Here is a 26668-nt window from a genome sequence, read left to right on the forward strand (position 1 = left end):
TAGTTAATTAATTTTATTAATTTAATTTTTAGTTAATTAGTTAATGAGCCTAAAATTATGTTTTTAGTGAGCCATTAGTTTCACATGGGCCTGGGGGCCCATGAGCTTAATGGGCCAGGTCAGGTTGGGCTTTTTGGTTTTTGAGCCAGTCTAGGAATTTTTGATGTTAAGTCTAGTGGTCAGCAGCTCGAACAAGTCCTTGAAAAATAAATGTTCGTAAATATATATTTAATTCATGCATGCATTTCATTTTTATTAGATATATAAGTATTATTTTTTTAAGAAAAATAAATTTAAATATATATTTACGGACAAATTTTCATGAAAATTTAAGAAATAATGAGAATTTTTTATGTTCATGCATCATGAAACAATTTTATGATAATTTTAAATGCATGTTAAGCAAAAATATATTTTTTTATGGGAGAAGTTGAAGTGAAGGTGGAAAAGTGATTGTGGTTGGAGCCGGATTACCTGGGCCGGTGACCTTCCTACTGATGTATAAGTATGATGAGCTTATGGATCCAGCTGAGAGAGAGCTGGTGAAGTGGCAGCACAGAGGTGGATCCCACCGCCGCGTACGTTGGTTTAAAGATTGATCAATCGCTCTGTATGATGTCACCGACATAGATACGACCTGTTGAGAACTAAGAAATCATGAGATGTTATTTTTACGAAAATTATAAAGTATGATGAATTTGTTATAGCATGATGATTTAGCAGTATGATTATTTATTTATGTTTATATGCATATAATTTTAAGATCATGCACGTATAATTATTATTCATGTATTTTATATGATGTGTGCTTGTGTGTGGTTTCATGTTTGTTATGTAATGATTAGGATTAGAACGAACGTGCTGGGCCTCTAGGCTCACTAGATTTAAATGGTGCAGGTGTGAGCAGATGTTAATGAAGTTAATGTGTTCCCGACTGGCGGCGAGGGGTATGAGTATCCAGGCGGCTAGAACCTCCGTTGACATTGCTCTAAGATGAATTTTATGTTGAGATTAGAACATTTATTTCCGCATATGTTTTATTATTATAGAGTTTTCTTTTTCAGTATATGCTGAATTTTAGATTTTAAGTATTTATTTTCTAAGTTTTCCAGTTGAAAATTTTGTGAAGAAGATATTATTTAGAAATTTTATTATGGCATTCTTATAAATTATTATTTAGTAATTAATTTTAAGTATTTGATTGCATGTGTGTACTTTTAATGTATCCTTTGTGTATTTGTATTTTAAATTAAGTAAAGTATTTTTTTTAAAGTACAATATATATATGTATGGGCATATATATATTTATATTTATTATTTTATAGTTAGAGAGTTATTTTAAAAAAAAATTTCACTAGCAGTTCTAGGATGTTTCAGTATGGGTACGACCCGACGAGGAAAATCCAGGGCAGTGGGCCTGGGGTACAAAGAGATGGTAGGGTGAGGGCCGATCCGGGTATGGTTTCGGTACAGAGGGTCGAGGACCCGGGGTGAAGCCGATAAAGGGCCCGATCTAGACGTGATGAAGCCCGGTTCGTAAACAAGCTCGGGCTGAGGGTTCGAGGATCTTGGGTAGGGGCAAGGCGGAGTTCGTTCATGGCATGATAAATGTTGAGGACCCGAGTGGGTGGGGCCTGTAACTAAGATCAAGACTAGGAGAAGAAAGATGAGAAGCTAGGAATGAAGGGAAGTGGCTCGGGCTCGATGGCGCCAGGGTAGAGGCGAGCGATGTGAAGGCGATGGCAGTATATCTTCCAATATCTGGTTTCCTTATCAAAATATCACCGTATCTTTTACGATGGGCAAAAATCTTGGATAACAAGGAAAGGTTGAATTCAACTAGAAAAGTAAATCTTCCTAGTCGGTTCATTCTTAACACACGATTACATTGCAACATGCATATTGCATATTACTCTCTAGGTTTCCTTTTCGTGAGCATATTTTGACTTGAGCATCGGAGTGATCACGGCGGAAAACTCTTACAGCACTCTCTAACGAGTTCTTTTCTTTGTGTAGATAACCGGCCCTACATCGAGGCGACATAAAAAGAAAGATCTAGCTGGAAAAGGTTGCCACGTCTACCCAACTTTTTCTGATGTTAACATATATCTAAGTTTTTATAGAATAAATCGTATGTATATAATTAAACAATCGTACGGATCTATTCAAATTCATGTTTTATCCCATTTTTTAAAAATCTTCTAGAGGTATGATAGGATCGGTTAAGGGGAGGAAAACACAAGTTTAAAATATTTTAAGCTACAATAGTTCATCCTTGAAATGTTCGAATACCAACCGAGCACCGATAAATTATATCAAGTTTTGTTACAAAACTAGGCAAAAAACACTCGAAATAATCCATCTAAAAACTGATTAAGCATTTGAGAAATCATTTGAAAATATTGCAAGTTGAGATAGTAAAAATATTTTGGTTAAAACATTTTATCAAACACTTTGTATGAAATATTTTGGTACTTTAAAGAACATATAAAATGCTTCAAATCATCCAAAAATAGCAAAAATAAGTAAATGTGATAAAGTAAATATGCACGAGTTTGTTTGGATATTCGGAGCTCAATCTCCTACGTCACCTCTTCTTTCTCACGGAAGGATCTACTAGAAGATTTTGAGCATTACAACGTCTTGTAATCACCCCACTCAAACCTTAGGACTTATCTCACTGCCTAAGTCGGAACTCTTAGATTCTCAACTTGATTGTAGGCCGCAACCTCACAATCTACATAATGTTTAACGTCTTTATGTCAAGACTTACAAACACAATATTTAACGTCTTTGTGTTAAGACTCTCACTCAACTAATCTTTACAAATCAGGGCAAGCTCTTGAATAAGTTGAATGGATATGTTTTAACGCCCTCTTCATGTGGAAAAAGCTATAACAAGCTGAATGTTCTTTTGGGTGTCCACTCTATTCTTCCTTAAATCTCTAGATCTTGTATTTATAGCCTCAAAGAATAATATATACGTTAGATACAAGAAATATGACGTTGGAAAAGATTCTGATATCACAACGTTCATATTTCTCTTTCTGAACTGTAGCTTTGACTGGTTGACTAGATCTGGATCTAGAGCAGTATACAGGCAAGATAAGGTGACAAGCTTGGTGAGCAGTTGATATCTTTGAGTCGGTTGACATGCTTAGATCGGTTGATATCTTCAAGTTGATCGGTTGATATAGAGCAGGTGACAAGCTTGGTGAGCAGTCGAGTGAGATTCTCGACTTCTTCAGTTGTTGTTGTCTGTCCGATTCTTGTAACTCTTTCTGTGTTGACTTCTGGGCAAAGTAATAAACATAACATTGTAGCACTTGATCTTGGCTTTCCAACGCCACAAGAATCACTAAATTCGGAGTTCATATGCAAAAGTTATGCTCGAAATACCAGAGCTGCTCAAATCAATCGAGTTCTTCATCGATCGGGAGAAATTTTATTGGTCTAGGTCTTTTAGATCTTGATGCGTTGATTTTTGGGCAAAGTGGTGAACATAAAAGTTGTATCCCTTTGTCTTGGCTTTCCAACGCATCAAGAATCACTCTATTTAGGTCTCATTTGAGAGAGATATGATAAAATTGCCATTCTATGTACAGCCTTGAGTTTTGTTATATATCAACCTATGCCAAACCAGCAACTTCAACGTGCTTTATAATCTTCTTAAGCTCCCATTAGGACTTTGACTTGTGAAGATGATTTGTATATCATCTTCATATCTTTCCAACGCATATTAAATCATTACATTTGGATCACGGAGCTGAGAGATATGGTCATTACACTAGAACTAATATGTCAATACATCTGTTGTCATCTTGTTCATCTAGTGCACTATTGAGGTAGCAGTTTGACCTGGATATCATCCGAATTCGTTCAACTATCATAAGACATGACTTGTAGACTTTTGTGTTGGCTATGCAACGGTTTAGGCGGCTGGTCATTTGGATCGTTGAGCAATGAGATATGCTGAAAACAAGACGTTGCGCCGAAACCTAAGTTGAGCTTATAAGATTGTATTCCAACAACTTAGCACTTTCAATTTGTCTTCTATCAGCTGCACACTTAGTAAATATGTTAGAAACACAATGACAAGTTTTATTATCATCAAAATTAAATATATATTAAAAAATAAAACAATTTTTAATTTTAATTTGGAAAAAAAATTGAGAAATTATGTACAAAAAATAGAAGAGGACGTGATGAGAATTTAATAAAATATATAGGGATAATATGAAGAAGTAAAATATCAAAATAAGATCTTTTTTTAAAAAAATAAGGTTGTCTTACTTTTTAAAAACAGTTTATTTTGACAGCTTATAAGTTGTTTGACAAAAAATTTGTCAAACAAATTTAAAGATTTTATAAGCTCTGAAACAACTTATAAGCTGTTTTCAAGAGCTTATAAGTACCTCGAAAAAATATTACTTTTAGTGCAAAAGTATTATTTTTATTGTAAATATAGGCAAAATTGACTTATCTCATGTCTAAAAATCTGTGAGACGATCTAATAGGAGACCTATATATTCAATTTGATTTAATCATGTAACTATTTTAGTTTTTCTTTGAGGTAATAAATTTTTTTAAATATTAGTAATCTTTTTTTTTTGTTAAGTGACGATGTCATAACAAGAAACTTATCAACAATATCTAATATTATATCAACACTCAGACAAAAGCATAGACTAATATCGGACACAAAAAGAAAACCAAAAAAAAAAAAAAAATTGACACCGATGTTGAACATATAAACAATATCCGTCGTCGTATCAATACTCTAATAACAAAGTATTTCAATTAATACAAAGAAGCAAAAATATTGTAAGAATATTGAAATTTGACTATTTAATGGACAAAAACCAAGAATACGTGCATCATAAATACATCTTTTAAGAAGCAAGAGGTATTATTATAACTTGATTTAAGATAACATGGTTGTATGATGAGTAGATCTTGAATCAATTTTTGATCATGAAAAACACAACTAACCATATCCATGTGCATAAAATATATAACTTCTTGAGTTATTATTCAATTTGGACGTTAACCATATATATATATATATATGATAATTATAAATACTATAAAATGAAATTTAAATGAAATTGAAGAGGCTGGAATAATTATATATTATTCCTTTGAGATTATAATTGGAGCTAATTAGGGTGTAGGGCCACGATATCCCTCCGTAGCTTTTAGATTGTCTTCTTTATGTTCGCAAATCAGAATCTTAATGATCTTTTCAAAGTGCATCTCTGTCAGGTAGTAAGAAACTCAACAACTCTTCCATCTTCACCTACTAGTTAAGATTGATTAAGTCAGCAATTACGATCTTGATTTAATCTCAAAAGTAAATACTTTTTTTATGATTGAATCTAGAATTCGAGATCTCGATCGTCCAAAACTTGGGACTTTAATTGATACTTATTAAGCTATAAGTCATGCATGGACAAAAGTAAAGTTAATTTAAGTATATATCATCTGTGTTAGGAATCTAATGCATGGGAAATCAATAGTTCATTTTAGTAATTTTTCGTTAGAGTATGAATATCTATCATGGTGCTTAGCATTGCTAACGTACGCCGAGTATTGCTAATATATCAAGCGTCATCTTCACTCCAATAAAAATAAGAGTAAAAGTGCAAAAGAAACCATATTATTTTTTTTCATTCTCACAATATTCATTTTATTGAGTAATACGTTTATAATTGAAATAGCTTATGTTTTATTTTATTTTATTTTATTATCTTATCGTCCTGATAAAATAAATGATGATGAAATTTGTCGTCAAACAATCATCAAGAAAAAAAAAATGGCATATCAATTGTGAGCTCCACATGCATATGCCTAATTGCACATATTTTTGGGTCACTAATATTTTTTTCATTTTTATAATGCTTATAAAAGGAGAGCAATTATGATGGTTATCATAAGCAATCATCAAGAAAACGCATACTGTCTATAAGAGTTTACAATTTGAAATATCGTGGTTTAGTATGGATGATAAAACATTGATAATTGATTATTCATCTTTTTTTTTCAATTTTTCGCTCAAGTTCTATAAATGGTCAGTATCTTGTACTATTATATTATTTAAATATAATAATTTATCGGTCTATATTATGCATCATTCGTCATCTCATCAATCAATAAGTCAAGCGATATCACTTGATGGATAATAACATAATACTCATGAGCACCTGTAAAATTTAAAATAAGTGATTACAAAAATTTAAGTTGATAAATAAACAATCATAGGGAGGGAAGAAATGCATCATATCAAAATTGACTAGGGAAAACAACTTTTATCCCGTAAATTGGGCGTTTTCATTTTTTGTCATCTTATCGATTACTTCACATTCTCAATCTACTAGCTTAATCTTTGTTTTTCAATTTTTTGTTTTATTCATCAGAGTGCTGACATGACATTGGACATATGTCAGCAATATCTGTCTTTATTTTAGTAACTTTTTTAGTTGTATCATATATATCATCACTTTCCAGTATCACGTTAGTACTTCGCCCAAAAAAATGAAAATTATTGAGATTGTAAGAAGATAAACAAAAAAATTTTAAAAAAATTCAAATTACATGACCAAAAGAGGAAAGTGACCCTTTAGTCAACATCAATCAACCCGCAAAGCTTTAATCGATGTATATTTATGCGTACGAGAAATAACAAAAAAAAAAATCCACACCACGGGGGGCTGGCTACGTACCGAGGCCAAACCCAACAGAATTCATGTCACAAAACCATCTCCATCGTTTACTCGGATTCCAACATAAAGAATCGAATCAATTAATAGGTAATGTTTGAGAGAGCTTTTGGGAAGCATTTCTCAGCTTTTTCTTAACAAAATTTCACAAAAATTCAAAATTTTATTAAGAAAAAGTCGAAAGTGTTTCTCAAAAACTCTCCCAAACACTATCTAAGACTGCAATTTAACAATTACATTTTCGGCCATAATCCTCTGAGAGCATAAAGTCATAAATCAACCACGTGGTCGTCATATTTTCATGTCACGGGGATAACAACATTTTTAATCATGTTATTTATACGTTTTTCATTTTGATCCTATTAACGTTGTATAATTGTATTTTCAATTCAAAATATGCAAGATACAAGATTGAAAATACAAATTCACAATTAACAAGACCAAAAATAAAAAAAGTGCAAATAACAGGACAAAAAACGTAATTCTCTATCATGGATAGTAACATTGTTCACTAATGCCACCTCTCACCACCATGAGCAATTATATTCACAAGTTTTATAGAATATCAATGTATTGTATACTCTCATAATAAAGAAAACTGTAATTTTTTATCTTGTAATTAAGTATATCTCTTTGCAATTTTAACCATCTGTTTTATCATGTTTGAGCTTTAATCCGCTACTTTAATCTTTAGCACCACATACATAATATAAGTGCCTAAAATTGTGCGGTATGCACAATGTTATTGATTGATAAATGTAACAAACTTATGAAATATGGGTGGTATACATCCCGCTTATATTGTACCACAAATTAATAAAGACAATTACTTACATCCGTTAGTAATAATACATACATACATACATAAATGCATATATATACATATATATACACACTCCATTGTATATACAAGTTTAATTTAGTCAATCATTCAAACCTCGAAAGAATATAAAGTTTTACCATCTAATAAAAATAAAGAAAATTTTCTTGTGATTGATATTTTTGAGGAAATGAAACGGGGACCATTCAACCACCATATTTGTTGTGGATCTTGTGGGAGATATATAAAGCCTTTGAAGAGATGACACAAGCCAACAGTTGTCGCCAGTGAGAAAAAGGTACTATATTTGTAAACTCTGACGTTTCATCTTGCTTTGCTTCACACAATCAATCATTGATTTTATTTTATTTTATTTTATTTTTTGGAGCAAGTAAAAAAATAACATATATATGGTATGATTTCAAATGCCTTAGTAAAATTTCTAACAAGACCGATCGATCACTTTATTCACTTTTATCTCATCCGATACTAATGTTTATAATTTAATTAATATGAGTCTGAAAATATGATTTTAACAAATTTAAATATGATTTAAAGATTAGACATACGTATATATGAGTTGACATCGACCATTGATTTATTTAGCATTTTGTAATTTGATTTGACCGCAAAAACATTTTATTAGAAACATAATAAAAAGTATAGTTTGAAAATGAACCTCTCAAAACAAATTTTCAGAAAATGTACGTTTTTCTACAAAGTTAAGGGGAAAAAATGGCCAATGGTTACCTTATCATTTCCATGTAATACGAGGGCCCCATTTTCAATTTTTTTTATATAGCACTTCTTTGTATAAATAGGGGACCAAAACTAGCTTCCATTCAAGAAAACAAACAGTTCCTATATTTTTTTTTCCTTGTTCTCACTTTTAGGCTGCATTTTCTTTCTTCAAATAGCCATTTTTTATTGCAAAAAAACACATTGATTATACATGGCAATTGAAATAGGTTTATCAAAAGTAGCAGAATCAGAGACTCATGGTGAGAACTCACCATATTTTGCTGGGTGGAAGGCATATGATGAAAACCCTTATGATGAACTATGCAATCCCTCTGGAGTTATACAAATGGGACTTGCGGAAAATCAAGTAAGTTCTCGGGTTTTCGATGTTTTCCAAGGATCTTGGCAGTCGAATCATTTGAAAATGACTTCATTTCGCGGTTCTTGATCGTTCCTAATTAGCGTTTCGTGTCCCATGTAACAGGTTTCATTTGATTTGTTGGAGCAATACCTGGAAACACACCAGGAGTCACCTACTATTGGTAGGAGCAAAGCTTCTGGATTCAGAGAAAATGCTCTATTCCAAGATTATCATGGCCTAAAATCTTTCAGAAAGGTAATTATACAAATTTTTTTTTTTTTTGCATATATAAAATATTTATATATTATCCTTTGACTAATTGTAAAATTAATAATATTAATACAGGCAATGGCAAGTTTCATGGAAGAAATAAGAGGGGGGAGAGCAAAATTCAACCCTGATAGAGTTGTTCTAACAGCTGGTGCAACTGCAGCCAATGAGTTATTGACTTTCATTTTGGCTGATCCTGGAGATGCCTTGCTTGTTCCTACTCCTTACTATCCCGGGTATGAACACTTTCCCCGCGTAAATTTTCTATCGAGGAGACGGTTATATATATGCTCGATCGGCTGTAGTTGCATCCATAGTCTGATTAAAATCATTCAAAATTTTCTAGAAAAATATAAAATTTTGATTATTTTAGCCTATATATTGGGTATTCCAAAAAGTAAGGAGAGGATGAGTTTTGTTGTGAGACGGGTTGACCAGACTCATAACTAGAATGAAAGTAATTTTTTTCATGGGTCGGATCTAATATGATATTCGCCTAACAAAATTGACTTATGAAGCGGTTTCATTTCATGACTTTTTTTATGGTTTTTTAATGGGAAGATTGAGTCGACATGAATCTCATAATATTTCTGACAATCTTGTCTGGAAAATTGATGTATCATTAACTTTGGTACTTTGATTTTGAACAGGTTTGACAGAGACTTGAGGTGGAGGACTGGAGTAAACATCGTACCAGTTTCCTGCGACAGCTCCAACAATTTCGAGATAACCCTTGAGACTTTGGAATCGGCATACAACGATGCCGAATCCAAGAACATCAAAGTCAAAGGACTCCTCATAACAAATCCGTCCAACCCCTTAGGCGCGACGATCAAACGGCGGATTCTCGAACAGATTCTTGAATTCGTGACCCGTAAGAACATCCATCTCGTGTCCGACGAGATCTACTCGGGTTCCGCCTTCTCTTCGGACGAATTCGTCAGCATTGCCGAAGTTCTTGAATCCAGAAACTACCAAGATTCTGAGAGGGTTCACATAGTTTACAGCCTTTCAAAAGATCTAGGGCTTCCGGGGTTCCGAGTGGGGACTATATACTCATACAACGATAAAGTCGTGTTAACGGCGCGAAGGATGTCGAGTTTCACGTTGATTTCTTCGCAAACACAACAGCTTTTGGCTTCCATGCTTTCTGATAAGAAATTCACGGAACATTACGTGAAAACTAATAGAGAAAGGCTGAAAAAGAGGCACGAGAAGATCGTTTCCGGGTTGAAAAACGCGGGTATCGAGTGCTTGAAAGGGAATGCTGGGCTGTTCTGTTGGATGAACTTGAGGCCATTCTTGGAGGAGGATACAAAGGAACAAGAATTGGAGCTGTGGGATTTGATTTTGCATGAAGTTAAACTAAACATTTCTCCGGGATCTTCTTGCCATTGCTCCGAGCCTGGGTGGTTTAGGGTTTGCTTTGCGAACATGAGTGAGCAGACACTGGAAGTTGCCCTAGGAAGAATACAAGGTTTTGTGGAAAGAAGAAAAGGGGGGAAGATGAATAATGGGATCTGTTAAAAATGATTTTTTTTTTTAATTATTTGTTGAAATATTTTGATTATTATTTTTTTTTTTGGGTTGAATTATTCATTTTTTGGGAGGCTTTTTCTTGGTTTTTCTTCGGGTTTGTTTTTCCAGGAAAAGGGCTCCCATTAGAGGAATTGGTGTCTCAAATTGAGATTGTAAATTGTTTTCCAATTGAGATTCAATTTTTACTAGATTTTATTGATATTGTATCAAGCAAGAGTTTACTTATTTTTTTTCATTCCATCATTAATGTGTCTTGTGGAGATGAAGAGATCATAATTAAATTCGTAGAATTAAAACCATATTTCAAAAGTTATATTAATAAAAATGTTCATGGTTAATCTTTTTAATGTGAAAAATTAAATAACTCAAGCATTACCCAACGACTCAAAAACCTTAAAATCTGAAGACGTGTGAATTGTGATATATATTCTATATATGGTATCAAAATTGAGTTTTGGGCTCATATCTTTAGTTTTTTTTGGCAAATTTGTTAATTTATTTTGCAAATTTTTAAGTTTTATTTTCATAGGAATACTTACTTTACATTAATTATATCAGCATCATGCATGACAGAGATAAATCCACGCCATGTCAGTCCTCTAGTAAAAAAGACCAAAAAATTATCAGAAAACAAAAGTGGCGGTTTAAACCGGAATTTAACAAAATAGAGAAGTAAAATCACAAAGAAAAAAATCAAACATAAATAATCGAGTAGGCCTCTTTTGTGTGAGGATGGACGGGTCATATCTATAATAAAAATTATTTTTGACATAAAAATTATATTTTTATATGAATCGTATAATATCGAATAGGAGATCTGTTTAACAAAATTAACTCATGAAACTTTTTTTTTTTACGTAAATAACTCGTTCTGCATCGGATACAGGATCTTCTTATGTAAGCCAAATATCATAGAACATAATCTGAAAATTTATATTCAATACATCTACGTCGATTGGTTATTAAATATCATGAAATAAGTACATTGACTAATAAAATATATAAAAAAGTATAAAAATTTATAACATCTGTTTCAAACTTTCGATATCATGTCGAAAGAATTATTTTTCTCAACATTCGAACTGAGGGGAGATGTATTAGTGATAATTTTTTGATGTTATCTCTATCAAATATAAATATATATTTGAATTATGAAAGTAAAACAATAACAAAAACAAGCATTGCGTGTGAGTGAGCAGCCCGTAATAATTATGCCATTGACTTATTATGTTCTTGGAAATGTCAAACTCAATTGGTTGGAGGACAAGTGCTACAAGTTTTTCCTTCGATAAATAAATTATTTTTCATCCCCTTGACTCCAAATTATTTAATTAATTTTATAAGTATGTTGAGGTGATATATAGCTAGAACAAGTGAACAACGTGATTCGATATGAAAGAGTGCACAATTAAATATTTATAATATAAAATTGCAATTTCGATTAATCGAGTCTATATCATTTTATCCTTTTATGATTTTAGTTTTAATTAATTCATTATGCTGACGTAATTAATATCACATCAATATTTTCATAAAAAATAAGTAAAATTGCCAATAATTGAAAGATAGTATTGAAATTAATTTGACGTAATAAAGAACAAAAATATAAATCAACACACGTACAAGAGCATTATACAATTTCCATTCAATATATTAATTTTAAAGACCCGATAGTTGCACCCAGCGTGCAATTGGCATTTTCTTATGTGGGATTTTAATTTAATATTTAACGAGGGAAAAAATCATTTTAAATATTTGACCCAAATACATTTTCATATATAAACGTGGCATGCATGTCATGAGTCACGACATGAATACTCGTCTCCCGTTAATTAATTCCTTGAATAAAAAAATCCATTCGCTAGAAGCTCTTTAATTCGATCTACTTGATTCGAGGATACTCACTACCTTAGCTTGTTCCATTATAAAATTTATTTGAATCTCATGAATAAAATATAATCCAACAAGTTACTCTAAATAAGTTTTAGAATGTATCTACATAGATAATAATAATAATAATAATAATAATAATAATAATAATAATAATAATAATAATAATAATAATAATAATAATAATAATAATAATAATAATAATAATAATAATAATAATAAGGGAGTGTTATTTGCACTCCACATTTTGTTAAATACACTCCATTTTTAATTTTATACTAAAAATTGACAATTGTAACCTTTGATTGGTTTTATTTTTAGCAAACTCATTCATAGTTTCAAACCTTCTAGTCTTAAAATATGTTATCTATAACATCAATTACTCAAAATAATATAGTAAATTTTTTAATAAAAACACACAAAAATAACAAAAACTAATTATTTATTTTACTTTCATCTAAATTTATATTTTCTTTTAATTTTTCGAAAAAAATGATAGTTGATCATTAATCATTTTTATGTTTTAGTTATTTTTATTGAGTATAACCTATCTCCTTAATTATTTTTATTTTAAAATTTTAAATTAATTATAATATATTATAAAATATACATAACTTCATAACAAAATTTTTATTTTAACATAAAACATTTTTATAAATTTATATTTAATATATTTGTAAATTAGCATAAACCAAAATAAACACAAATTAATTTTAATATTTAGTGTTTATTTACATTATAATATTTAGTGTTTAAATAATATTTTTATATTATAAAAATTATGTTTTTAGTCACGAGAAAATATATTACAAAATAAAAGGTATAAAATAAAATAGAAATTTAAATTTTAGTGTTAAATTTTAAAATATTTTGTATTTTATATTAAATTTTAATGAAATTTTGGTAAATAAAAATTTAATAAACCTTCGGCAAAAAAAATTTACATCCAATATTGTGTGTGTGTATATATATATATATATATATATATATATATATTGTTTTTAAAAAATCCGATAACCATTCGTATATCATTCTAACATTTAGGATAATATTAAATTTTAATATCAAAATAAAATGTTTTTATTATTTTATATTTTAATTATATCCGATAAAGTATCCCCAAACTTTCTAAAATATTAATACTGTAGTAGTTAAAACAAAAGTGTGTATGATTTTTTTAAGATAAATCAAAACTCCATTATACAAAGAAAGACATGATAAGGGTAAATTTGTCTAATGTTAAATTAATTAGGTAAAGTGGAGTGTTATTAACATTTTTTGGAGTGTAAATAACACTTCCCTTAAAAACTGCGACTTAGAGAAAAAAAAAAAAAAAATTGCCACAATTTTTTGAACGACTCTAACGTTCCCTTATTGATGTGATTTGGAAAGTTCTAACTTATGTATCCAAATGGATCGCTTTATTCTATTACACATGAAACTATGTAAGATTTTGGTTTTGTTTTATATTTATTTGTTTTTTTGCGATTTTGGATATCTATATCGATTAATTATTTAGTTTTTGTTCACTATTTTTGTTTTTTCCTTTCGACTGTAGTCATTTTTTTTAACTTGGCACTGACGTAATTGTGTCACATCAACATTCAAGAGAAATTATGAATAAAATTGTTTCTTTAAAATATGAAAAAAAAAATTGAAAGATACACGACTAAAATTACTGAATATTTGTCAATATAAAGAATCAAAATCATAAAATTATATAATTCCTAGATCAGAATTTTCCTGGTATATATAATCAATCATAATGGTGACTATGAACCTTTCGAGTTCTGCTTTTAATTATTGTCAATATGTGATCATGATCCAATATATAGCAAGTAATTCAGATTCATTCTTTAATTTATATGATTATGACTACAGTTAATAGGAAGTACTACCTTCCATGCTAGTCAGACTTTTCATATATGACAATAGAAAGTAAACTGAGATAACTAGATTTTTTAGTGCATCCTATATATTTAAAAACCTCACAAAATAAGATAAAATAATTTCTTAAACCTTGATTCGAGTTGGTATATATGGACAATAAATCTCTACCAAAATAATAATTAACCAAAAAATTACGATTATTTTTCCATCTATGCATGTGAGGCCACGCTAAACTTCTCCTAATGGTTATCATTAATTAATTATATATATATATATAATCGTATTGTGGCTTCATCATATGTGGAGGATAAACCATTGATTTATTACTCGTCCTTACTTTGTCTAATATTAGGCTCAAGTTGTACAAAAAATTAGTGTCATAACCATTACCTTATCTAATTGTATTAATTTATCATCCTTATTTCATGCGTCATTCATCAGCTTATCAATGAGCCAATCAATACCTACGAATATTAAAACCTGAAAACATAAAAGATTAAAATTGCAAAAAGATAAATAATAAGCCAAAAAATACAATATTTCCATTAGTTTAAGTTAATTGATTACAAAATCATATCGCTATCACTCTTTTATTCATCGCTCCATATGAATAATTATGATTCAATCATTACAAAATGTTAATAATTATGTGTCACGTTAAGCCTCTATCCCCAATGGCCCTTTTCCAAATAAATTTTGTTAGTTAGTGTATAACCCTACGTCTCCTATAGAGCTACATGGCGTATAGAGAATTAATTTTAATAAATTAATTCCAATTTTTAATTTGATTGACTTTTATAAACTTTAATTAATTTCAATTATGAAGTATGGGCGCCGCTCATGCAAATCATCTCAAGTAGATCAATCTCCATCATTCAATTATAATTTTCAATTGTTTCAAAAAGGTAGTCCTTGCATTTGATTAAATTTCAAATAATTTTGTACTTTGATTAGTTATATTAATTTCTAGTTACTTTATAACACCAACACACACTTCTTTTGGTTTAGTTAACTACAAATTGATCAAGAGATTTAATTACAAAATTATATTAAGAAACAATAGTCAATGTCGACATATTCGCTCACAAATCTTAGTCTCCGAATTTCGAAATAAGTACTAACATGATTTCAGTATTTTCTTTAATGTTCTAATTATTAATAGCAAATTGCAATTAATTAATTATATCATTCATAAACTATGTTTACAATAAGTGCTTCAAATATCAAACTAGCTAGAGAAGTGGACCAATGGAGAGTAAAATATCCGATTTGTATTCATTAAAAAAGTTAAAACTGTAATTTAGGGGAAAAATTACAGTTTATTCGTGGAATAACGTTTGAGTGAAACATTTTTATACCCTTTGTGATTTTCAAAATGGCGGGTTTAAAACTTAATTTTGACTATATATATGACCAAAATTACAAAGAAACATAGAAACACAAATTAATTATAATATTGCAATTTTCCTTGGACGTGATAATATCTACATCTATAGTTTTGGATTCTGTTTATTATGATGTGTCGATCCGCTAATTTTTCTCGACTAGTCAAGTTGTAAATAATATATAAACCTTTTTACTCCATTAATAAATAACTCGATCGATGGAACACATTGAGGCCTCTCACAAGTTAAGGGATAGGTTATACATATCACTAAAAATTGGCACCATGATTAACGATTGTTTAATTTTTAATAAATGTAAATGTATGTTAATTAATATTATTAATGAATAAGACGAAATCATCCCGAACATGCAATTAAAAGTTAAAAAACTCATAATAATTGCGCTAATCATCCCGTCAAAATTAAATAATTAATTTGAATGTGTATGTATATAAACAATACAGTTTGTTTACGTGCGATCATTTAAATAAATAAACCACATTGAATTCGATCGTTTCTCTAGTTGGCAAGCATGTGTGTGGATGAGGGCAATTATGGTCTCCATTCCCATGCGCAATCATGCACTAGGATCACACATGCATGCACTTTAAATATCTTGATCTTCAATACATTCATGCCAATTATTTATTATCTAATATTGCAAATTAATTATATGTTCAAACTTCAATTATTTATTACGTATTGGATTGAGAACATGTGTGATCTTCTCACTTATTTCCAAACCACACGTTGATTGTTTAAGTACCATACAACAATTAAGTTGTGTGTGTAGATGTTGAACTCGAACAATTTTAATAAAGTTAATTAATTAAGCTGGATAATTGATCTTTATATGAGATGACAGCTCAGCGATAGAGTCGATAATTTGTTTTTGTAAAGTTGCTTTTGGATTGAAGGATTTGAAGTTGTGTTTGAATTGAAGGATTTGGAATCTAAGGTTGTGCTTGGATGGAAGGATTTTAAATCCATGGATTTCGAATTTATTTAATTATTAACAATGAAACAATAGATCAAATCCTAAATCTATACACTACTTCAAAAGTTCAAATATATTCAAATCTATAAAGTAGAATGCATTTCAAATGAATCTATTTTTGGGTAGACTTGAAATCTATCCTAACTAATATGAAACATCATATAAACATGAAACGAATAGATTTAAAATTTATGTTGCTATTTCTATATATAACAAAAATACATTTGAATATATTTGAAATCCATTGATTTAAAATTCTTCTATCCAAGCACAACCTAATAGTTTTGATTATATTTTTATTGTTTCCAACTAAACGTTAATAAATCAAATTTTGAATCAACACCTTACTTATTTACTCTTTAGTAAAGTAGAATTAATTTCAAGTAACAACATTACTAGGTGAATTTGAAATCCATCTTAATTAACATGAAATACTATATAAACATGTAAGAGGTAGATTTGAAGTTTATGGTTTTATTTTTCGAAACAAAAAATATTTAAATGTATTTGAAATACATCAATCCAAATGCAACTTGAAGCTATGAATTTCAAATCTATGGATTTTAAATCTATTTAATTTCTAGGATGAATTTAAACTGGGTAGATTTCAAATCCATCTTTTCATGTTTATACACCCAATGTAGGTGTCATTTTAATTTCATCATTCAAATCCTTCTCAAATCAAATATTCTCATCCAAACGTAACTTAAGAGAATCAAGAAAAATATAAACAAATTTATTTAGATATATGTAGAGAAAATACGAGTATATTTTATTTATACTTACATTAAATAAATATACTATAAATCTTAAATACGAGCAATGATCGTCTTGGCTAAGGAAAAACTTTAATTTTGGTTTCAGATATCTATCTCTTTGCAATTTTAGTCATTTATGTCAATTTTATTTCATTATATTTGTTTTTATGTACTTTTAGCTTTTCTGACATGACTAGTGACACCATGTTATGAACAAACATTCCTTTATTTTTTTTTCACCGTGCATGGTATTATATCAGCATTAAATGAATTAATAAAATTGCCCAAAAAATAAAAAGACGAAAGGTTAAAATTAAAATTTGACAATCTAGTCCTAGAATAGAAAAACAAAACCCTTATGTTAAGTTAGATTAGAAAGACATCTCAATCCAAAAAGAAGATAAAAGGAATGGATCGAAGTAGCCAAAAATAAATTAAATCAAGTATGAGTTCAACTAGTTGATTCAACCATTTAAGTATAATAAGAATATTTGGCATATACAAAGATACAAATATACTTTCTAATTTTTATTTTTATTTTTAAATAAAATGAGGCACGTATGATGAGGAACATTACTACATTAGTGTATAAAACTATAACTAATTACTTATGCGAACTAATTATATGAATACATGCAGGTATATATCCTCTCCATATTTTAATTAGTTAATTTAACTATTATAATAATTATAACGGAAACCATAATGTTTGACATGTATACTTGTCGCTAATTTAGTATTTTTTTTTCCGTCCTATCAAATTTCAATTTTGTTACATTGTTTTTTTATTATTTTTTTAAAATTTCATCCTTTTTCCATGAAGCACTTATAGTGATGGCATGATATCGAGAAGTCTTTTATATATTTAGTATCACATAACATTCGTGAGGAAAAAAGACTGAAATTGTCAAAATTTGAAAAATAAAACATTAAAATTGAAATTTTTCATTATATAGAAGATCAGAATATATCAAATAGATAAATATACAAGACCAATATTACAATTTCTCAAGTGTAAAAATTAAGATTTGATTTCTTATATAATTTTTTACATTATGTCCCCATTTAATATCGTTTTCACTCGTCTCTTGAGCAACGTCTCTGCCGATTATTTAAGTTGCATGGTCCCCTCTTCTTGTAATGCCATTTTTTTATTATTTTCTTTTAATTAATTAAATTCAACTTATTTTTCATCTCCTCTTCAGAAATAAGGGTGACCTATGCAATTTAATCGAAATTATAATTTAGTTTTTAATTAATTTGTTAAAATTTCGGTTAATTCGGTGAGATCAATTATTTTTAATTATGTATACTATTAAAATCACAATCACGAGAAGGTCAAATACTTGAATTTTTCCTTGTTCTTGTAAGAAAAAATTAAAAAAAAATTGCTTATCTTTGTAATAATTTCAATTCGTTCGATTTGTTTAAAGAATAAATTCCGTTTGTTCAAATTTCAACGTGTACCATTTAATCCATACAATTTTTTAAAATTTTTATTAATGGGTCATGTGTTTTGCTGTTTGGACTTTAACCAATTGGGCTAAATCCCTTGTTTTAGTACTACACATATAGCATGAACAGAAATGCAACCCCAAGGATATTATAAAGAGGGGTGGAATTTAGAAAACCCCTAAAAAAAATTATCCAAGAAAGATAAGGGCAAAATTAAATCTAATAAATTTAGGGAATACATTTTCTCATCAAGAACCTAGACTTATTTATTTTAAAATAATTTCATGTAAAATTATATTAATGTAGTTGAAAAATGTTTTAAATTAATTATTTGAAAGGATCTCTGAATTAATTCAATAATAATATAATTTATTAATCATTATCTTTACTATCTTATAATAGATAAACCCTTTAGAAAAACTAAATTTAATAATTTTACTGTATGTTCAAATTTACTCTTATCATTATTCTAATATATCTAAAAATTAAGGAGCAAAAAAGTAGAATAATCGCTCAAAAACTTATCACAGTCTCTCTCACACATCCTAAATCATAATTACTAATATCTCATTAATAGTAATTAAATCCTACATGTACCGGCAGTGGCCCATTGAATATTTAAAAGTGGAGATTTATCATTACATGTGAGGTCGGCCTCACATATTGTTGGAAACTTTAATTTCGGTGTTTGCAAACTAAACTAAACAAGAGATACAAAAGTGAGTTTTCGCAGCGTGCAAATTATCTATCTGCAGCACGCGCGCTGCCTAGTAGTAAGTTGTTGAAACTCAAGGGGGTATCCGAAGCATGTGCTGCGGGCTGCAGAAACTTATATTTGCACGCTGCGGAAAGTTACATCTTGCACGCTAGCCGCGGAAACTTACATCGACAACATGCAAAATACGCTGCGGATATATTATTGACAGCTCACAATGCACGCTACGGAAAGAATTCAACCAAATTATAAAAAAAATGAAATGAAAAACTAAATAAAATATTCCAATTTCATTCATGCAAACCAAAAGAATAAGATATTTACAACTGATTGATCGCAAGTTTTTAACTCTAATCATACAGATAATAAAAGTCACTTTTTCGTTCATCGTACCAACACAGAAGTCGCAACAAAAACAATATACGAAATCTCTCATAAACTAACTACACTGTACAAAAATTATCAGACTTCCAATCCATGCAACTCCAAAGCCCATTCCGTGCATTCTACCTTGAAACTTTTCAAGGATTTAGATTTCTAACTTTTTTCTTATTCTACCTTGAAACTTTTCAAGGATTTAGATTTCTAACTTTTTTCTTCGGACCTTCTGCAAATAAAAAAGAATATATATCAAAGATTAATATCAAAGAATCAAATGTTATTACCAAATTTAGCCATTCATTTTCTAACATATGCAATTTTTTTGTTTTTTTTTGCATATTTAACCTGTATTTACGAAGGAAAATTAACCACTAATTGAAACACAGCACCAAGTCCCAACCAACTAATTAAGTCAAAAGAAAAGATCCATTTACCTCACTCCATGCATAGGTTTCTTGAGCAGTACACTCTGACTGTGAAGTTGGTTTTGACAGAGCAAGAATCAGAGGTTTCTATAAAAATATATTTTTACACATCGTTAGACCATTAATCTTAGCACATAAGTGCGCATTTCAAAGGAGCCAACATAACCTCATTTAAAGAAGCCATGGTCTCTACGACTTCCTTTGTAAACGTTTTTCCAACACCCGAGGTTCCTATCAGAACTGTTGTCTTTATTACCTAAAATTAGTGGTTATATATTAGTAGATATCAAGCAAAATAATCAGCAATTCAAGACACGATCTTTCCACCTTAACTGCATCCCCAAGTTCTTTAACTTGTTCATGATCATGAGCTCATGGTTTCTTGAAATGCTGAAGGGATTCGAGACGAGAACTCACGACTAACCCATGTTGCCATAAATACAAAATGCAATTATAGTAAACAAATTTATTTGGTTTGAAGGGATGATGTCTGAAAAAGGATCATTTTGTACCCTAGTGTCCACAAGCCAGATTTTCTTCCTTGCCTCTTCGACTGGAGCATTTGTCTACACCCATGAGTCAGAAAACTCAACCAAGATGCATAATTTATCGTGCACATTATTTAACAGAGATAACAAAAAGCCATACCCTTCTGGATATCCCAGGGCGATAAGTTCATCTATACCCGTCCCAGCCTTTAAGAAGCCAAACATGATCAAATTATCTCCAATAAACCGATTTCCACATTCAAAGTTTATTTTGCAAATATCGTATGAGAATTAACAAAAAAACATAGGATGTAGAATAAACATAAATTTTTAATGTAATCCAACAAGGGGATGAGAATTCAAGAGTAAGTAAATGTATTCTAACCTCTCCAGCTCCTAGGAATAAGAAAGTATGATCAGCTAAAGTTCCATCAACAAGTTTCAGAGCAGCGACTGGCCCCGCAAGAACCACAGAAGTTGTACCCTGAGATGCCACAAAAAATTATGATATTCTTGACAAAAGGGGAAACATTTAAACCAAACAAAAGCATGAGAAGATCACTTTTACCTGGATGTCATCATTGAATACGAGATGAGTCGTTCAGTATTTGGCAAGTAGCTCAAAGGCATTATGGTTTGCAAAAATCTTCGAACTGACCAAATCATGGAAATTTGAAGCAAGTAAGAACTCGAATATCAATGACTGAAATGTGTCAAAAGAACATGCCCCACCTGTATCAAAACCTTCTCCCCATAGTTTTGCTGAGTGCAGCCATGAACTCATCTCTTGCTGAGTGCAGCCATGAACTCATCTAAGAGGTCGGCATATTCCTGAAACCAAATAGGAGGATACCTAGTTTGCCGTATTCTTATTTTCCAAACGAAATTTTGACAAGAAAATTAGGAATCATTTACACCTCTACACATATTTCTCCACCGGTATCCCATAAAATGTTGGGTATCTATCTCAATTTTGAGTTTATTAACGGTAAATATTTATTATTTTTAACAGCGCTATCAATATTAAGGGAGTGTTTGCAATCTCTAAAAAAAAGTGATTGTTAGCTTTTGACTTTAAAAAATTATTTTTATTTGTTTCTAACCCTAGATTATGTGTTAGCTTATGTTTAACTTAATTAAAATCCAAAAGCTAGTCATATGGTGATTATGATTCTCCAAAAGTGATTCTAATAAGAAGGTCATTGTTAAAATCATTCTAATCACTTATTTATCAAACACTACCAAACTTTGATTTTTATATTTTCACATTTGTTTCCAAACACTACCAACTTTTAATTTTTCTTAACTTTTTTTATAATCTATAAATTAATCACTTCTACAAAAGCACAATCTATAGCAAACACTCCCTAATTTTATTTTGGGATTATTAACAGAGCGCAGCGCGCTATCAATAATAATTTTCAACAGCACGCAAAAGGACACGCCGTAAATAATATTATTGACAGCGTATTTTTGTTGAGCGTGTTGATGTGGCGCTGTGAATACTCACTTTTCTTGTAGCTCAAAGATACTCAAAACCCAAATCACGTTATTGAGATAGAAGTCAGAGGTAAATCGATCTCTCATTCAGTTGATATCTCGCCGATACAAGTTCAGTTCATCAAACCAGATAAATTGGTCGATTACTTGAGAAGTAAACTGCTCGTCTAAACAGTCTCTACAGTGTATCAGTTTATCATCAACTGCAACTTCCCACAAAGATTTCTCAGTTTAATTCTCAGATAATTTTCAGACTAAACTATCAGTTTACCTGAGCGTATAAAGTTTTTCGTACACTGACAAGTCTGCTACATAACGCCGTGATTTCATAATGTACTTTTTGCAGAGAATGTTGGCAACATCAGAAGCAAACATAACAACGGGAATAATTCAGAGATTTCTGATGATATTTAAATATTATTATCATTGGAATCCAAGCCTATAAATAGGCATCTCGATCAGTTGAGGAAGCTCTTTCGACAATAAAACAGTATTGCGTTATCTCCAATTTTTCAAATCCTCACAAGTTAAACTGATCAAGAAACTCGAAGCACACTTTCATAAGTTCTTTATTCTGATCATTTAAGGATCAATTTTGTGCTCTTGAAATTGAGTTGTATCACGCTTATATTTCACTCAGTCGAGGACTGATTTTGTGTTGTAACTAGGAGTTCTAAAATAGGTAATCGTATATAAGTCATAGTCTTGGAGTGGGATTTTGCAAGTTAATTGTAAAATTCAAAGTCTTCTAGTGTTATCCTTCCGAAGAGAAAGAAGGGGTGACGTAGGAGTCATTGAAATCTCCGAACATCCAGAAACATCTCATTGTGTCCTTTCATCAGTTTACCTTACTTTATCAGTTTTGTATACATTCCAAATCATTGTTCATAATATGCATTTTGGCATATTTCCGCACATCTTATTTGTCATTTTGCATAGACACCAAGATAAGCTAAGAAGTCAGTCACTAATCCGATTGAATTCTAACCGACACTCATGAAAAAAAATTCTACAGTCAAACTGATCTTTTCACATATATCGATAAATTTTCACCTTTAGATGTACTATTGGGGCAGTGTTGTACATGCATGGTAAAATTTTCCCTCATATTTAATATGATATGAAAGATAATTTTTTTGGCCTAGTGGTAAGCGCTTGATCCAAACAATTTTCATAAAAATCTATACTATACTATTAAGCAAGAGTTTTTAATATAACTAACTTTAGTGAATCCTTCTCAATATTCATAAATTACCTGTCATTTGCGTCTTCTTTTTGTTACAATTAATTCTCTCTTTTTGTGCAACCATTTTCCAATTTTTCAAAATAGAAAAATTTCACCAAAAATCATAATCGATTTTATTCTTTTATAGTTTTATAAAACTCTATTGATTTATTTTTATATCTGTGGACATTTATCATGTGTGTCACAGTTAATAGGTATTATTAGATATAGATTTATATTAGTTAAACTAAATAACAATAATTTCAAAATAACTAATAGAACATTAATAATGATCATTTTATTATTTGATAATAATAATAATAATAATAATAATAAAAAAACATTTGAGTAGCTACTGTTTTTTCACTTTTAGTAAGAAAAATATTTTATTATAATAAATAATTTCATTCCATTTATTTTTCATTTCTTTCGGGATCAATCATTATAATGAAATATAATTATCATTCTATTCTCATTTTTATTCAATTTCAAATTTCATTTGATTATTTCATTCCTACCTTATTTATTTTAATGTTCATTCCTAATAGCATTGTAGGAGCCCAATTTATACAAATTGACGGATTAAGCAAACTCGCATCATGCTTTCTATGACAAATGTTCACCTCAAACAACCCATGATAAAGGTATGTTCAATGGCGTGAGGATGTTGGTCTGATGAAGTTGAAAACTTTATTGCATGGTGATGTCAGCGATGATAACTTCATTGCTTGGTTCTGCGAGAGTGAGATGATGTTGCAGAGAGGATGCTGAAATATTTATTTTTTATTTTATTAAATATATGGGTAATTAAACACAAAATAAAATTGCATATAATTGACCATTTTTTATATTACACACAATTAAAATTTAAAATCTTACACATAATTTTAAAAACATAATTAAAAAAATAACACACATAAATATAAAAACACATATGTTAAGAAAAAAATACATTATTAATTATTCATCCACATGTAAACTCCACATATGTTCGATCAAATCTTTCTGAAGCCTCTTATGCAAATCTATGTTCCGAATGCCGACACGTCGATCTAAAAAACTGCGTTTAACTCTACGGTAGGATCTCTCGAATTAAGGAACAAATATCCGGTGACAAATATTCATAATCCCGAGCAGGAAAGTCATGATCTTCAAGCATATCCTCTCTTTCGTTCTCCATAATAATGTTATGAAGAATTATGTAAGTCTTCATTATATAATCTAAATCAATTGGATTCCACATGCAAGATAGACCTTTCACAATGTGCCAACGAGCTTAAAATACACCAAATGCTCATTCAACATATTTTCTCACGTCCTCTTTATATCTTGCAAAAGCCTATGCTTTTGTGAGAGAGGCCAAGGGATGGTCTTGACTCTTGACAAAGGCAGTCCAAGCTGGATAAATATCATCGACAAGATAATATCTCATGTTGTATCTGTTCTCGTTCACCTCAAACCGCACTAGAGGGGCTTCACCATTTGCAAGGTTTAAGAACAAATTGGATCTCTCCAACACATTGATGTCGTTATTGCATCATGGTACACCAAAGTATGTGTGCCAAATCCATAAATCTTTCGATGCAAATGTCTGAAGTATGATCGAATTTTATTTTTTATGTCCACTTTGATATTGTAATGTCCAAGCTGTTGGACAATTTTTCAAAACCCAGTGCATACAATCATTAATGATTCCAAGCATCCCGGGAAATCCCATTTGAGTATTTCAGCAGTTAGCCGAGCAACATCCTCACGTAGGGATGACAACGAGGCGGGTTCGGGGTGGGTTTGGGCAAATCCGGAACCCGCCCGCCTCTTTGTGGACCCGACCCGCCCTGTCCCGTGGACCCGGCGGGTCCAATCCGGGTTAGATCCGTTGGACCCGCCAAATTAAATATAATTTAAATTTTATTAAATAAAAAATTTTAAAAAATTAAAAAATTAACAAATCATCATTAAATTTATTTTCAAATTTATATTAATAATATTTAGGACAAAAAAATATTTATACAAGTTAAAATATATCATTTTTTTATTTAATTAATAATTAATAACAAAAGAAAAACCATAATAATATATTTTCATATTAAAAATATCATAATATATTAAAATTATTTAAATCAAAAAATATTATAAACTCAAATTAAGGATAAAATATTGATTATGTAATATAAATAATATAATTATATATTATTAATATATATATATGTATATTTTATATTTATATTTAATATATATATTTGTGGCGGGGCAGGTCCTGCCAAACCCGAGACCCGCCCCGAACCCGCATGTGGACCCGCTTGGCCGGGTTTAAACCCGTTCCGTCGGGTCGGGTTTAGACCCGACCTATTACCATCCCTATCTTCACGTGTTTGGTTGCCACTGCTAAGAAAATATATCATACATCGCCCTACAAAGTATTTTCAAACAATCCAAAGATGTCGATGCGCCTGTTTATTCTCAAGTATTCGTCAACATCATCTGCTACAACATATGCAAGCAGTCGGACTGCAGCCGTAATCTTCTGAAGTGATGACAACCCAGGCATATCGGTTGCGTCCCTCCGTTTGACAAAGTAAGACACATTTATCTGTAAAGCTTCAACAATTCTCAAAAACAAAGATCTTCTCATTCGAAATCGCATACGAAAATCTTTCTTGTTCATGTAGGCGAGAATATCAGCGAAGTAATCTTTTATATAATCTCTCATCCTCGACAATACGTTCTCAATCTTTTTGTTCCATTTTGTAGCCAACTTTGCGGCTTGACCCTCCCATTTCATGAAAAAAGCAGCTTGCATGCTCCAAAAATCGATAGCTTGGTTGTCGTCTTTTCATGAATAAAAATTGATCAATCATGGGATCAAAAATTTCATCATCTGATGATGGTGATGAAGAAAAAGATCTCTTGTATGCCATGAGAAACAAATTGATTTTGAAATTTGTTAATTGTGTGAAATAAATTGGATTGTTTTTAGAAAGTGGAAGAAAATTGATTTTTTGAAGCTATAATGAAATGAATTTATAGGAGATTCAGGAATATAGCTGTTACTAGCCGACTAGCCGTTGGAGATTTTTATGCAATTTTTTTAAAAAAATTTCCATTTTAA

General features: G+C 30.3%; 1 protein-coding gene and 1 pseudogene across 1 annotated transcript; one reads left to right on the forward strand and one right to left on the reverse strand.

Annotated features, from left to right (window-relative positions):
- Positions 1-8491: 8491 nt before the first annotated feature.
- Positions 8492-10554, forward strand: LOC140891993 (1-aminocyclopropane-1-carboxylate synthase 7-like). The gene is made up of 4 exons (XM_073300713.1): positions 8492-8647; positions 8765-8896; positions 8987-9147; positions 9562-10554. Exons 1-4 carry the CDS (start codon positions 8492-8494, stop codon positions 10436-10438), a joined length of 1326 nt encoding a protein of 441 aa, XP_073156814.1. The 3' UTR covers positions 10439-10554.
- Positions 10555-19752: 9198 nt separating this feature from the next.
- Positions 19753-22709, reverse strand: LOC140888354 (NADP-dependent malic enzyme-like; annotated as a pseudogene).
- Between the last annotated feature and the right edge of the window lie 3959 nt (positions 22710-26668).

Source organism: Henckelia pumila, chromosome 3 (genome assembly GCF_033568475.1).
Source record: "Henckelia pumila isolate YLH828 chromosome 3, ASM3356847v2, whole genome shotgun sequence".
Taxonomy (NCBI): Eukaryota; Viridiplantae; Streptophyta; class Magnoliopsida; order Lamiales; family Gesneriaceae; genus Henckelia; species Henckelia pumila.

What these genes read in the sequence shown, in the direction of transcription:
- LOC140891993 (XM_073300713.1), top strand. Translation starts at nt 8,492, where the DNA reads ATGGCAATTGAAATAGGTTTATCAAAAGTAGCAGAATCAGAGACTCAT. An exon ending in TGGGACTTGCGGAAAATCAA is followed by an intron (nt 8,648 to 8,764) that starts GTAAGTTCTCGG and finishes CCCATGTAACAG; the next exon opens with GTTTCATTTGATTTGTTGGA. An exon ending in GCCTAAAATCTTTCAGAAAG is followed by an intron (nt 8,897 to 8,986) that starts GTAATTATACAA and finishes ATATTAATACAG; the next exon opens with GCAATGGCAAGTTTCATGGA.